Source organism: Scyliorhinus torazame, chromosome 6 (genome assembly GCF_047496885.1).
Source record: "Scyliorhinus torazame isolate Kashiwa2021f chromosome 6, sScyTor2.1, whole genome shotgun sequence".
Taxonomy (NCBI): domain Eukaryota; kingdom Metazoa; phylum Chordata; class Chondrichthyes; order Carcharhiniformes; family Scyliorhinidae; genus Scyliorhinus; species Scyliorhinus torazame.
Genome location: NC_092712.1, coordinates 184,176,397 through 184,191,282, shown reverse-complemented (window position 1 = coordinate 184,191,282; position 14,886 = coordinate 184,176,397). Strand labels below are relative to the sequence as shown.

General features: G+C 47.6%; 1 protein-coding gene and 1 long non-coding RNA gene across 7 annotated transcripts in view; one reads left to right on the top strand and one right to left on the bottom strand.

Annotated features, from left to right (window-relative positions):
• Positions 1–14,886, top strand: part of crppa (CDP-L-ribitol pyrophosphorylase A) — a 599,604-nt gene that overhangs the window by 148,936 nt on the left and 435,782 nt on the right. For all 6 annotated transcript variants that reach the window (XM_072509159.1, XM_072509161.1, XM_072509158.1 and 3 more), the window contains one exon: positions 108–212. In XM_072509159.1, coding sequence (XP_072365260.1) covers positions 108–212 — 105 coding nt within the window. The remainder of the gene's footprint in view (positions 1–107; positions 213–14,886) is intronic.
• Positions 824–12,994, bottom strand: LOC140425174 (uncharacterized). The gene is made up of 2 exons (XR_011947777.1): positions 12,895–12,994; positions 824–2,531 (listed from the first exon to the last, which is right to left on the bottom strand). It is a non-coding gene; the product is annotated as an uncharacterized lncRNA (long non-coding RNA).

The window sequence follows — 14,886 nt, the reverse complement described above, 5'->3', positions numbered from 1 at the left end:
CATCGCAGTTCCTCTTGGCTGCTTATTTTCATCTGCGATGAATGATTTTTTAAAAAATCCCTTGAAGATCTGTAAGGTGTAATTCATGTCTATATTTTATATTACAGTGCACTGATTATGATTTTGAATATGGGACAGAGTGTCTTCATTTAACTCTGAAGTATTGTGGCACTTCTGCCAAGCTCATTGATGGGCCACCTGATCTGTGGAAGGTAAGAGGGAACTTCAAGTTTATATATATGCTTTGTTGGAAGCATTATGGTCAGGAAAATAGGATTGTGACCATGGTGCAGACTTGGTGAGGACTAGAAACTTATCAAATGCTAGAAATACTCTGCAGGTCTGGCACCATGTGTCAAAAGAGAAATGGAGCAAACATTTCAGGTTGTGATCTTTCATCAGAGTTGATTTCAAATGTTAACTCTGGAAACTTAATATTTCTTTTGATGAATTTAGAATACCCAATTCTGTTTTCCCAAGTAAGGGGCAATTTAGCGTGGCCAATTTACCTACCCTGCACATCTTTTTGGGTTTTGGGGGTGAGATTCACGCAGACACGTGGAGAACATGCAAATTTCTCACGGACAGTGACTCGGGGGCGAAGATCAAACCCGGGTCCTTGGCGCTGTGAGGCAGCAGTGCTGACTTAATATTTCTTAATCTCTGCACGAGAACTTGGCAGGGTAAAAAGGAGAGCTCATTGGCAATATTAATTACATATTTGAGTATGGCGTCAGAATGTGAGTACTTTCTCAGGGGTTATATTGGAAGAAAATCCATTAGGATAGTTAAGGGTTAGAAAGGGAAATTAAATTATAGGCCATTGTTGCTAATTTGTGTTCTCTTTATTTGGCTCTGAATATGGCGGTCAATATGGTCGCCTTCCTTAATTCTAATTACGTTTTGCCCTAGAGCCACCAGGTATATCTCGATACCGCCACAAGGTACAAACCGAATACTGATCAAAGACTTGATACACCAGTTAGTTAGTTCAAAGTCAATTGCTTAATTATTTACACACACAGTTAAATATACTCATGCACAAATACTACAGACTAAACTATCACTAATTCTAAAGCCTATACTTAGCTTTGGGCGCCCACTCAGTCAGAGGAACAATGGCCGTTGCTCAGTTCTGAGGCTGCTTGGGTCGAAGTGGTGAAGGGGAACAGCTAAGGTCGACTGTCTGGTAGCGTTGACCTTGGACTTACTTGTTCTGGTGCAGCTGTTGGGCAGGTCTCTCCTCGGTGAGAGCCAGAGCCAAGAGGACGATTCTTTCTTGGGGGATCCTTCTTATACCCAAAAGGGGCTTCGCGCGCTTTTGGGCGGGCCTTGAACTTGGCCCTAATTAATTGGGCCGTTTCTCGCTCGTCCCTATCAATTTCCTCCAATAAAGGGGTGGGTGCCCTGATGGCTGGGCGTATCCTAGGTGGCCGTTGGCCTGCTTTGTTCTGGTCTCCTCTGGCGCCGGGGTGTCTGCTTTTGTATCGGTTACTCAAATGTTACTCTTTTGTCCCCGGAGATGGGCCATTAGTAGGCTAATGGGCTTGCAGTTTTGGTCTTGTCTGGGAGCCGCGGCTCCAATATGCAGACAAACCCTGAACCTGCTTGTTTTCTCAGTATTGTCCATTTTCCCTGCAATCTTTGCAAAGTGTCCATTTTGTAACCGGGAAGTGGCCATCCCAGATGGCTACACACCCTCCTTGTGATCCTCAACGCGAAGTGTGAAGGATCACATTACCGCGTCATCTTCGTTCTCTGACCAAGCGGGGCACCCATAAGCACTTCACGGGCTTTACACTGCCCGATCCTATGAATCACAATTTTTGTACCTAAAATCATTTTACATACATATATCATTATAAAACTCTACGGGGCGCTATGACATTCAGGCATGCATATAAAATTTAAAAACTGGAGCCTCTAACTATCCTCAATAAACTATCCTCACTCAAACAATCAAAAATAATCTACAACACTTTAAACTATACAAATAGCAGCAACACAAGTTTCTCTGGCTTGGCAGTCAAGCACAGAGGTTCCCATTTCTTTATTGAACAAAACACACACAAAGAAAAACGGATGCACTTTAATTCACTCAAGGGGTTGGGGGGTTTGGTGAAGTCCGAAAATAGGGGACCTAAACGTGTATACCGGGGTGCGAGAGCGGTAGACTCTCCTTCGCCATTTTCTGAGTCTAAGTGTCTGCACAACACTGCAGAGTATCGCCAGTACTAAGAGTGATTCTACTATGTACGATAGTGAATACCAGGTTATCAACTTGTCACACCAGGTCGGGGTGTCGGTAACTGTCTCGGGGTTAACTATCTCGGGGTTAACTATCTCGGGGTTCAGTGTATGGAAGGGGTGGGAATCATTCACGGCCTGTGTGGTAGGAGTCAGGGGGGTAGCGTCCACGCGCAACTGAAGGGATCCCGCTAAGAACCAGGTGAACATGAAGGTTGTCTTCATCTTTCCGTCTTTCTGTCTTCTTCTTTTTCTTCCTCTGGGGTTCCTGAGGTTCTGGAGTTCTGTGGACACAAGCATAATATCTGTTATTATCTTGCTTAAGATCTCGTATGTCTGTCTGTCTGTCCTTTGTTGCCAATTACCCATTATAATTGGTCACCATCTGTGACGCCCTCATTTTTAAATTTTAAACCAAATATTTGGGACAAGACATCCGACAAAAATACTGACATAGTGCGGGCAGTCTCGCAGCCTGTGTGATCTACCATCCTAGTGTTTTAGGATGTAAATAGCATACGGAAGCAACCTAAGGGTCGCCAAAAACAAACAAAACAAACGAGGCAAGGTACTAACATGGATTGACGATTGGCTGTCAGGCAGAAGGCAGAGAGTTGGGATAAAAGGTTCTTTTTCGGAACGGTGACGAATGGTGTCCCGCAGGGTTCAGTGTTGGGGCCACAGCTGTTCTCTTTATATATTAACGATCTAGATGACGGGACTGGGGGCATTCTGGCTAAGTTTGCCGATGATACAAAGATAGGTGGAGGGGCAAGTAGTATGGAGGAGGTGGGGAGGCTGCAGAAAGATTTAGACAGTTTAGGAGAGTGATCCAAGAAATGGCTGATGAAATTCAACGTGGGCAAGTGCGAGGTCTTGCACTTTGGAAAAAAGAATAGAGGCATGGACTATTTTCTAAACGGTGACAAAATTCATAATGCTGAAGTGCAAAGGGACTTGGGAGTCCTAGTCCAGGATTCTGTAAAGGTAAACTTGCAGGTTGAGTCCGTAATTAAGAAAGCAAATGCAATGTTGTCATTCATCTCAAGAGGCTTGGAATATAAAAGCAGGGATGTACTTCTGAAGCTTTATAAAGCATTAGTTAGGCCCCATTTAGAATACTGTGAGCAATTTTGGGCCCCACACCTCAGGAAGGACATACTGGCACTGGAGCGGGTCCAGCGGAGATTCACACGGATGATCCCAGGAATGGTAGGCCTAACATACGATGAACGTCTGAGGATCCTGGGATTATATTCATTGGAGTTTAGGAGGTTGAGGGGAGATCTAATAGAAACTTACAAGATAATGAATGGCTTAGATAGGGTGGATGTAGGGAAGTTGTTTCCATTAGCAGGGGAGACTAGGACCCGGGGGCACAGCCTTAGAATGAAAGGGAGTCACTTTAGAACAGAGATGAGGAGAAATTTCTTCAGCCAGAGAGTGGTGGGTCTGTGGAATTCATTGCCACAGAGGGCGGTGGAGGCCGGGACGTTGAGTGTCTTTAAGACAGAAGTTGATAAATTCTTGATTTCTCGAGGAATTAAGGGCTATGGAGAGAGAGCGGGTAAATGGAGTTGAAATCAGCCATGATTGAATGGCGGAGTGGACTCGATGGGCCGAATGGCCTTACTTCCGCTCCTATGTCTTATGGTCTTATGGTCTAAAAGAATTTCAAACTGAAAGTGCCAAAACGGGGTACGTATGGGCTGTGGCGGGTAAGAAATGGGTAGAATCCCCGGGTAGGATGGTAATCAGTGCCGTTTGTGCTCTACCCGAGCGTAGCTGACCAGAGGGGGGTCCTCAGGCAGGGCGGGGACCAGTGCCCTTTCTCCACTGCCTGAGCGACCGGCAAAAACGGGTAAGAATGTGGTTGTCGTGGGGGCTGCCTCTCATGATCGAATCAGGAGAGTAGCTATGAGTAGTGTCTGTCGATAAACTAGTTCCTCTGAACGGTTGTCTGGGGACAAACTTGTTCCATTAACAGGCATTGGGTGTCAAAAGGGTGGTGGCGTGGGGCCATGAAAAACTTCCAAATTTCCAAACAACAACATGTGCATTAAACGAACAGACATACAACAAACATGGTGCAGGTTCCATCAGAAAGGACACCGTATCTCTCCATCGGTTCCTTTTTTCCATCATCTGGACACCTCATTGCTCAGTAGCGAACAGGGTCGCAAAGGAATTTGTTTGGTGGGAGTCAGACTCTATGTCATCATCTTCTCCCGGCTGCCATACTCTTGACTGGAGTAGTTTGGCTAAAGCTGTTTGGGGTGAATTTGGGGCCATCTCATCATTCCGGATGAGCCTGAATGAATTGTCTCGGTGCCAGAATCGTGTGTCAAGGTTGCAGCTACTAGGTTGTAATCCGTAATCGTTGGGCGGTGGGTCTGGGTCAGGGGCTTTGATGTATAAGATTTCGAAGGGGGTCACTGGAATCATGCTTGGATTCGCTGGGAGTGGGGCCTGGTGCAGGGGCATAATCATAACGTGGTGTGCTGTGGCTGTCGTCATTGCTATCGCTATCACTGTCGCTGCTGGTTGAAGGAACGGAGAGGCGGAGTCGTGCCTCTGGGGGTGGAGTGGAAGATGTGTCTGAGGACGGGCTGGACTGGCTGGGGGAGGGAAGGAATATGTTATCTGTGGGCGGGGCGTGCTCGTCTGCTGCTGCAAGCGAGATGTGGTGTGCATGGTTGTTCTGCGAGCTATAAGCCTTAAGCTGGTTTATGTGGAACCACGCAGACTTGCCACTGGGATATGTGATCTTGAATACAGATTTGGCTGACTTTGTCTGAAATGGAGTATGGTCCGGAAAATTTGGGGCAAAGGAATGAACTGGGGTTGTATAGGGAAAGCATCACTTGCTGCCCTACTACAAACTCGGTGGTGTGTACCTTTTTGTCGAAACAAGCTTTGCTTTGTTTCCTCCTGGTCCAAAGTCTCACAGCTGCTGCGAGTTGGGCTGCCTTTATATTCTCAATTAGCTGCTGTGCAGCATTTTCATGCGTGAGGGCTGTGACTGCGGGGCTGGCCAAATCCAGTCCTAATAAATACTCTGTCCCTTTCATGGGGCGTCCGGTCATGAGGGTGTGGGGAGTGTATCCTGTGGACGTGGATACTGTGTTTCTTAAGAACGTTAAAGCAAATGGGAGAACTGAATCCCAGGTGCTGTTGGTCTGTCGCACCATTTTCCTGAGGGTGGTTTTTAGAGTTCTGTTCATCCTCTCTACAATGCCGCTTGACTGGGGGTGGTATGCCATGTGAAACTTTTGCCTAATTCCGAAAATTGTGAGGACGTTCTTCATTACTTGTCCTGTCAAATGGGAGCCTTGATCGGACTCTATACTGCGTGGGAGGCCCCATCTTGTAAAGATGTGCTGTGTTAGTATTTTAGCTGTTGTTTTGGCCGTATTCGTTCTTGATGGAAAAGCTTCCACCCATTTTGTGAAGGTGTCGATGACCACCAACACATACTTATAACCATTTCTGCAGGGGGGTAGGGGTCCTACGTAATCTACCTGCAAATTCGTCCAGGGACCATTAACGGGGCGGGTGTGACTAACCTGAGCCTTTCTTGCATATCTGTCCGGATTATTCTGGGCACAGATCAAGCAATTTTCAATGTAGTGAGTTACATTGGCTTTTACATCAGGCCACCAGCCGAGAGGTCTGAGGTGGGTTAGGGTGGGTTCAATGCCTTGGTGTCCATGATTGTCATGGAACTGACAAATAATCTGGTTCCTGTCCTGGCTGGGAACTACATAAATGCCTTCTTTCAAAATCACACCCTCATGCGTGGTAATTGCGTTCTTAAACTTGTCATACGGGGCTGGGAAGATTCCTTTTAAAACTTCTCAGAGTTTTTCATCTTCCTTCTGGGCTTTCGCTAGGTCCTGAATGTTGGTCTGTGAGACCTGAATCGCGTGTACTGGGGTGCTCTCGGGGGGGGGGTTCCAAAAGTAACCATGCCTGGAACCTGCCTTCGCTAGGGCGTCTGCTTTAACGTTACGAGGGGGGGAAGAACGGTGATGACTGCGAACCTTAATTATGACGTATTTCCTATCTTTAGCTGTCTCGAGGATATGTCGGAGTAATGGGGCTGAGTGTAGGGGCTTTCCGTCTGCGGAAACAAATCCTCTAGTTTTCCACAGGGGTAGGAATTCCGTTAAGCTATTACAGACATATAAACTGCCCGAATATATGTCTGCTGGGGTCGGAAACGAGTCAGGGTGGTCTACAATGTAAGCTATGGCTGCCAGTTCTGCTGCCTGCGAGCCTAGATATCCTAGCAACTTTAGTGAAATCTCATCTAGGGCGCGTCCCTGTGCGTCCTCTACATAAATGCCGCAACCGGTGATTCCCTTTCCATTCAAAACTTTGGAGGAGCCATCCACATAAGTTTTCAGGGGTACGCACGTGTTTGTAGGCTGGGGTCTCTGAGGTGTATTACCTGCTTTCCTGGGAGCTGACTTCGGCATAAATGGGCCTGTGTTGTGTTTTGTGGTGATGATCTCACACTCATGTGGGGTACCTGCATATTGCAAATTGTCGGCTAGGAAAGTGTGGGTCTTGGTTCTTTGAACTGTAATGTCCCGTAACAGCCTCCCCGAACAGGCGCCGGAATGTGGCGACTAGGGGCTTTTCACAGTAACTTCATTTGAAGCCTACCTGTGACAATAAGCGATTTTCATTTCATTTCATGTCCCGTCCCTATAGAAGAGGGGTCCAACGGATGCGCGGATGTGGCTGACTGTGCCATCTTTAAGTCGACCGTCTAATAATAGCTGTGTTGGGGTGTGTTCAGTGAGAATGGTGATGGGGTTGAGTCCTGTAATGTAGGCGAAATACTGTACTGACCAAAAAACTGCGAGCAGGTGCCTTTCGCAGGCAGAAAATCCTTGCTCGACAAGATCTAACACATGTGAGGCGTATGCCACGGGCGTAATTGGTCATGGCGTTCCTGGAGGAGTACGCCCGAAAGGGTTCGGTCGGTGCTTGCTACTTCGATTGCGTACGGGGAAAGTGGATGTGGGACCTGTAATGCGGTGGCTGTGCTGAGGGCTCTCTTTAAAGCGTCCACGGCATCCGTGTGCTGTGGAAGCCATTCCCAAGGTGCCTGCTTCTTGAGAAGATCGGATAGGGGTGCTGCTTTTGTGGCAAAACCGTCAATGTGGTTTCTACAGTAGCCAACCAGTCCTAGAAATGACCAGAGGGCTGAGACATTATGGGGAAGGGGCAATTTGACGATTGTGTCAATTCTCTTTTGCTTGATCTCGCGTTTATCATGAGTGATTACTGTACCCAAGTAAATCACCCTTTTCCTGCAAAATCTGGGCCTTCTTCGGGTTGACTTTACATCCAATCTCTTTTAGGACTCCTAGGAGTTCGGCGAGAAGCGAAATGTGCTCTCCCTTTGTGTCTGTCTGTAGTAGCAAGTCACCTACATACTGGACCAGACAATCGGGTTGGGAAAATTTTGCTAGTCCATTTTCCAGCTGTTGGTGGAAAATGGAGGGGGAGTTGTGGAAGCCATGTGGAAGGCATGTCCACGTATATTGTTGTCCCTGGAATGTAAAGGCGAATTTGTACTGGCACGCTTTATCCAATGGAATGGACCAAAAGCTGTTGTTAATGTCCAAAACCTAAAAAAATGTTGACTGGAGTGCCTGTTTGAGCATGGTCTCGGGACTCGTGGCTACGGTGGGGTCTGCTACTGGGGTTACTTTGTTCAGTTCCCGGTAATCAGTGGTCAGTCGCCACGATCCATTGGGTTTCCTGACGGGCCAATTGGTGCATTGTTCATGGAGGCTACTGATCGGAGTACGCCTTGATCAAGCAAACTCTGTATTACCTTTGAGATTTCTCCCTCTGCCTCTTGGGGAAAACCGTACTGCTTTTGGTGTCTGGGGTCAGGAATGTTCACTAAGCCAGCTATCTTGCCACAGTCATGCTTGTGCTGTACAAATGCTGTTTTGTGTTGCTGCAGGACGTCCCTAACCTGTTTGTCCTGATTAATGGCTCGAGGGTTGAACCAGAAGTCTCCTACTGATCTAATTTTGTTTTCATAGTCTCCAACTGTGAGTGTGGTGGGGGCTCATGCTGCCTTTGCCATTCTCCATACACATTTATTAACCGGATCAAAAGAGAGGTTGTGGTAGCTCATGAAATCGATTCCGAGGATGTGTTCAGCTGTCTGGGGTAGATTGACCAAAACTACGGGGTGTTTAGTTGCAATGTTCCCTATTTGTATCGCTACAGGGGCTGTGAAGTGTCCTTGTTGTAAATGACCTGTAAAGCCACTGAGTGTGATGGTGTCTGTTGTGGGCCACGTGTCTCGTTGAAACATCATGGAGGAATTGAGCGTGGTGCGGGTCCCTCCTGTGTCCCAAGGAAATTCTACGGGATGTCCCCGGACCTTGCCTGCTACGACCGGTCTACCAAACTTGGCCCAAAGGGTGTCGCAGACCCAAGTTGGGGAGCCTGAACACCGTCAATCGGTGCCGTTCATGTCTATGTTCTCTGAACGGGCGCTAACGCTATGGATTGGCTTTGCCCTATTCTTATTTAGGGTGCCTGTCTGCTGGTTTCTCTGCTGCTTTTGGGGCACGTTGCACTCTCATGCAAACATAGATAGAACATAGAGCATTACAGCGCAATACAGGCTCTTCGGCCTTCGATGTTGCGCCGACCTGTGAAACCACTCTAAAGCCCATCTACACGATTCCCTTATCATCCATATGTCTATCCAATGACCATTTGAATGCCCTTAGTGTTGGCGAGTACACTACTGTTGCAGGCAGGGCATTCCAAGCCCTTACTACTCTCTGAGTAAAGAACCGACCTCTGACATCTGTCCTATATCTATCTCCCCTCAATTTAAAGCTATGCCCCTCGTGCTAGACATCTCCATCCGAGGGAAAAGGCTCTCAATGTCCACCCTATCCAATCCTCTGATCATCTTGTATACCTCAATTAAGTCACCTCTTAACCTTCTTCTCTCTAACGAAAACAGCCTCAAGTCCCTCAGACATTCCTCATAAGATCTTCCCTCCATACCAGGCAACATTCTGGTAAATCTCCTCTGCACCCTTTCCAATGCTTCCACATCTTTCCTATAACGCGGCGACCAGAATTGCACGCAATACTCCAAATGCGGCCGCACCAGAGTTTTGTACAGCTGCAACATGACCTCAAGGCTCTGAAACTCAATCCCTCTGCCAATAAAAGCTAACACACCGTACGCCTTCTTAATAACCCTCTCAACCTGGGTGGCAACTTTCAGGGATCTATGTACATGGACACCGAGATCTCTCTGCTCATCCACACTGCCAAGAATCTTATCATTAGCCCAGTACTCTGTCTTCCTGTTATTCCTTCCAAAATGAATCACCTCACACTTTTCTGCATTAAACTCCATTTGCCACCTCTCAGTCCAGCACTTCAGCTTATCTATGTCCTTCTGTAACTTGTAACATCCTTCCGCACTGTCCACAACTCCACCGACTTTAGTGTCATCTGCAAATTTACTCACCCATCCTTCTACGTCCTCCTCCAGGTCATTTATAAAAATTACAAACAGCAGTAGCCCCAAAACAGATCCTTGTGGTACACAACTAGTAACTGGACTCCAGTCTGAACATTTCCCATCAACCACCACCCTTTGTCTTCTTCCAGCTAGCCAATTTCTGATCCAAACTGCTAAATCACCCTGAATCCCATGCCTCCGGAGTTTCTGCAGTAGCCTACCGTGGGGAACCTTATCAAACGCTTTACTGAAATCCACATACACCACATCAACTGCTTTACCCTCATCCACCTGTTTGGTCACCTTCTCAAAGAACTCAATAAGGTTTGTGAGGCACGACCTACCCTTCACAAAACCGTGTTGACTATCTCTAATCAAATTATTCCTTTCCAGATGATTATACATCCTATCTCTAATAAACCTTTCCAAGATTTTGCCCACAACAGAAGTAAGGCTCACTGGTCTATAGTTACCGCGATTGTCTCTAACTCCCTTCTTGAACAAGGGGACAACATTTGCTATCCTCCAGTCTTCTGGCACTATTCCTGCAGACAAAGATGACTTAAAGATCAAAGCCAAAGGCTCAGCAATCTCCTCCCCAGCTTCCCAGAGAATCCTAGGATAAATCCCATCCGGCCCAGGGGACTTATCTATTTTCACACTTTCCAGAATTGCTAACACCTCCTCCTTATGAACCTCAATCCCTTCTAGTCTAGTAGCCTGAATTTCAGTATTCTCCTCGACAACATTATCTTTTTCCTGTGTGAATACTGACAAAAAATATTCATTTAGCACCTCTCCTATCTCCTCGGACTCCACGCACAACGCCCCGCTACTGTCCTTGACTGGCCCTACTCTTACCCTAGTCATTCTTTTATTCCTGACATATCCATAGAAAGCTTTAGGGTTATCCTTGATCCTACCTGCCAAAGACTTCTCATGTCCCCTCCTGGCTCTTCTTAGCTCTCTCTTTAGGTCCTTCCTAGCTAACTTGTAACTCTCGAGCGCCCTAACTGAACCATCATGTCTCATCTTTACATAAGCCTCCTTCTTCCTCTTGACAAGTGTTTCGACTGCTTTAGTAAACCACGGTTCTCTTACTCGAGCACTTCCTCCCTGCCTGACAGGCACATGCTTATCAAGGACACGCAGTAGCTGTTCCTTGAACAAGCTCCACATTTCCATTGTGCCCATCCCCTGCAGTTTTCCTCTCCATCCGATGCATCCTAAGTCTTGCCTCATTGCATCATAATTGCCTTTCCCCCACATATAACTCTTGCCCTGCGGTATATACCTATCCCTTTCCATCACTAAAGTATACGTAATCGAATTGTGGTCATTATCGCCAAAGTGCTCACCTACCTCCAAATCTAACACCTGTCCTGGTTCATTACCCAGTACCAAATCCAAAATGGCCTCACCTCTCATTGGCCAATCTACATACTGTGTCAGGAAACTCTCCTGCACACATTGGACAAAAACGGACCCATCTGAAGTACTCGAACTATAGCGTTTCCAGTCAATATTTAGAAAGTTAAAGTCCCCCATAACAACTACCCTGTTGCTTTCGCTCCTATCCAGAATCATCTGTCCAATCCGTTCCTCTACATCTCTGGAACTTTTCGGAGGCCTATAGAAAACCCCTAACAGGGTGACCTCTCCTTTCCTGTTTCTAACCTCAGCCCATACTACCTCAGTAAACGAGTCTTCATCAAACGTCCTTTCTACCACCGTAATACTGTCCTTGACTAACAATGCCACCCCTCCCCCTCGTTTACCACCTTCCCTGAGCTTACTGAAATATCTAAACCCCGGCACCTGCAACAACCATTCCTGTCCCTGCTCTATCCATGTCTCCGAAATGGCCACAACATCGAAGTCCCATGTACCAACCCAAGTTCACCCACCTCATTCCGGATGCTCCTGGCATTGAAGAAGATACACTTGAAACCACCTTCCTGCCTGCCGGTACACTCCTGCAACTTTGAAACCTTACTCATGACCTCACTACTCTCAACCTCCTGTATACTGGAGCTACAATTCAGATTCCCAAGCCCCTGCTGAACTAGTTTAAACCCTCCCGAAGAGCATTAGCAAATTTCCCCACCAGGATATTGGTAACCCCCTGGTCCAGGTGTAGACCATCCCGTTTGTAGAGGTCCCACCGACCCCAGAATGAGCCCCAATTATCCAGAAATCTGAAACCCTCCCTCCTGCACCATCCCTGTAGCCACGTGTTCAACTCCTCTCTCTCCCTATTCTTCATCTCGCTAGCACGTGGCACGGGTAGCAACCCAGAGATAATAACTCTGTTTGTCCTAGATCTAAGTTTCCACCCTAGCTCCCTGAATTCCTGCCTTACATCCCTATCCCTTTTCCTACCTGTGTCGTTGGTACCTATGTGGACCACGACTTGGGGCTGCTCCCCCTCCCCCTTAAGGATCCCGAAAACACGATCCGAGACATCACGGGCCCTGGTATCTGGGAGGCAACACACCAACCACGAGTCTCTCTCGTTGCCACAGAATCTCCTATCTATCCCCCTAACTATGGAGTCTCCAATGACTAATGCTCTGCTCCTCTCCCCCCTGCCCTTCTGAGCAACAGGGAAAGATTCTGTGCCAGAGACCTGTACCCCATGGCTTACCCCTGGTAATTCCCCCCCCCAACAGTATCCAACGTGGTATACTTGTTACTAAGGGGAACGACCACAGGGGGTCCCTGTACTGACTGCTTCCTCTCAGCCCCTCTCACCGTCACCCATTTATCTTGATTCTTCGGAGTAACTACACCCCTGAAGCTTCTATCTATGACCACCTCTGCCTCCCGAATGATCTGAAGTTCATCCAGCTCCAGTTCCCGAACGTGGTTTCTGAGGAGCTGGAGATGGGTGCACTTCCCACAGATGAAATCAGCAGGGACACTGACGGCGTCCCTCACCTCAGACATTCTGCAGGAGGAACATTGCACTACCTTCCCTGCCAGCACCTATAGATAAAAAAGAAAAAGAAAGAAAGAGCTTTCCTGTTATTCACTCCCCTTCTCAGCAAGCACTCACTCAGCAACCTCTGCGCCCCGCACGATAACACCTGAGGGAAAATAAAAGAAAAACTACTTACCAGTCACCAGCCAGTCCCTTACGTGCAGGCTGTGATGTCACGGTTCAACTTGTTTCTACTTCTACCTGCCCTCGAGTCTTCTTCTTGATCTTTACAGCGGTTGGTTTTTTTTGGCTAGAGGAGGTGGTAGAGAGGGAAACACTGAAGAAGTGTTTCGGGTTTAAGTGTCACTTGACAACAGCTCCTCCACAGACCACCTTTAAGTTAGAGTGACCGCACCGGATGTATGCAAATTTTCCCCGCAACAGCCAATCAGCAGCTCCACTCTACTGCCCTCTGCTGGATCATCAGACCCCCACCAGTTGTCCTTTTTGTCCACAGTTGTCAGATTCTTGGGATTTAGGCTGCTGTGGGCTGTTCCTGCCCTCATTTACCCATGCGGTTTAACTGGATTCATGTTTGCCTGCTCTTCCTCTGGTTTTGTAAATGCGGTTTTGCCTTGGACGGATTGTTCCCAATCTCTTGGGGACAATCTCTTGGGGACAATCTCTTCAAAACCCATTTCTCGTAGTTTGCCTCGTCTGAGGGGTTGTAATTTGTGCAAGCTCTCTGTCCTGCCTCTGTCGCATGAGAGACTAGGATTCAAGTCCATTTGGCCATATTATCCGTGGACAAATGGGCGCGGGCTCATTCTCCGAAAACTGCTGTGAAATGTATCCACAAGCGTCCAGCAAACGCTGTGGGGTGCTCTGTTTTCTTTTGTCTACACTTGTTTAGGCCTTCTACCGGGTCTCCTCTGTTATAGCCGATCGCATCTAGGATCGCTCTGTGCATCTCTTGGAGTGTGCCTCCTCCTACATTCTGTGGGTCGGGAAGAGCTGCCATGATTGAAGTGTCGAGGCTTAAAACTGTGAGCTTCACTTGCTCTTTTTCGTCCAGGCCGTACATGGTAGCCTGCTGTTCAACTCTAGCAAAAAACTGGTGGGGGTCTGATGTGGGAAGGAACTGTGTAATTTTTCCGCACACGTCCCGTAATTGGGTCACGGTTAATGGGGTTGTGTAAAGGAAACCTGCGTTTCCTTCTGCTGCGGCCCTGCGGTGTGGTTACAGGGTTCATGGGGGTGTGTTCTGCCTGTTCAATTGGGGGTTATGGCGCTATCCTTTTCTGTGTTTTTTCTTGCGTACATGTCCCATGTACATATCTATGGGCAGTTTCATTTAACTCCTGCCAATCGGGGACGTTTTCCTGGTCTAATTGGGGTCCAAACATACTTTGAAACCCATTCTGGACAGAAAGCAGAGATTGCAATTCTGCAATTTGCTTCCGGCACTTTGCCTGATCTACTGAGCTCTGCCTTTATCCATCATGGAAGTGTGGGGCGCTCGTAGGGCTGCTTTTAAATCATTTCACTGTTTCTGCAATTGCTCTACCTGTTGCTCGGTTTCTTGTCTTACCAAGATGGCACGTTGCGTGTTCTGGTAGGCCTTATCATACTGGGTCTGAAAACTACTCAAATGGGCGAGACAAGACATATGTGCCCACTTGGCATCATCCACCTCTCTGTCCCTCACTGCTAACTGTTCTCTCAAATCCTTATTCTCCTTCTCAAACTTGCTCGCATCTCCCTCACTATTTCTGTCTCCTCAATCTCTCTACGGAGCGTCCTAATGACCTCCTCTGTGCCTCACAATTGTGCCAAGCAGGACACGATTGCCATCGACTTGCGAGCTTTCCCTCAGCCCTTCTTGTGGATCTCTGACAGGATCTCCCACCAAGTATGTCCTATACTCCCGGGACCTGTTTCATCATTCGCGCAGAATTCGCTCCAAAGGGGCCATCTTTCCCTTTGAGGTACTTTCTGATTTCCTCTTCCCATACGGGACACCGTCCTACTCTACTGGTCGCTGCGACCTCAAATTCCTGGGGGTTCCAAAGTCGTTCCATTGCCTTCATTGCCATTTTCTCTCTCTGGGTTCTCTACTGAGAACAGGGGGTGATAAAGTGGTGATGTAAACACGGGTGCGTCTCACGCTATTTTCCGGCCTACAAAA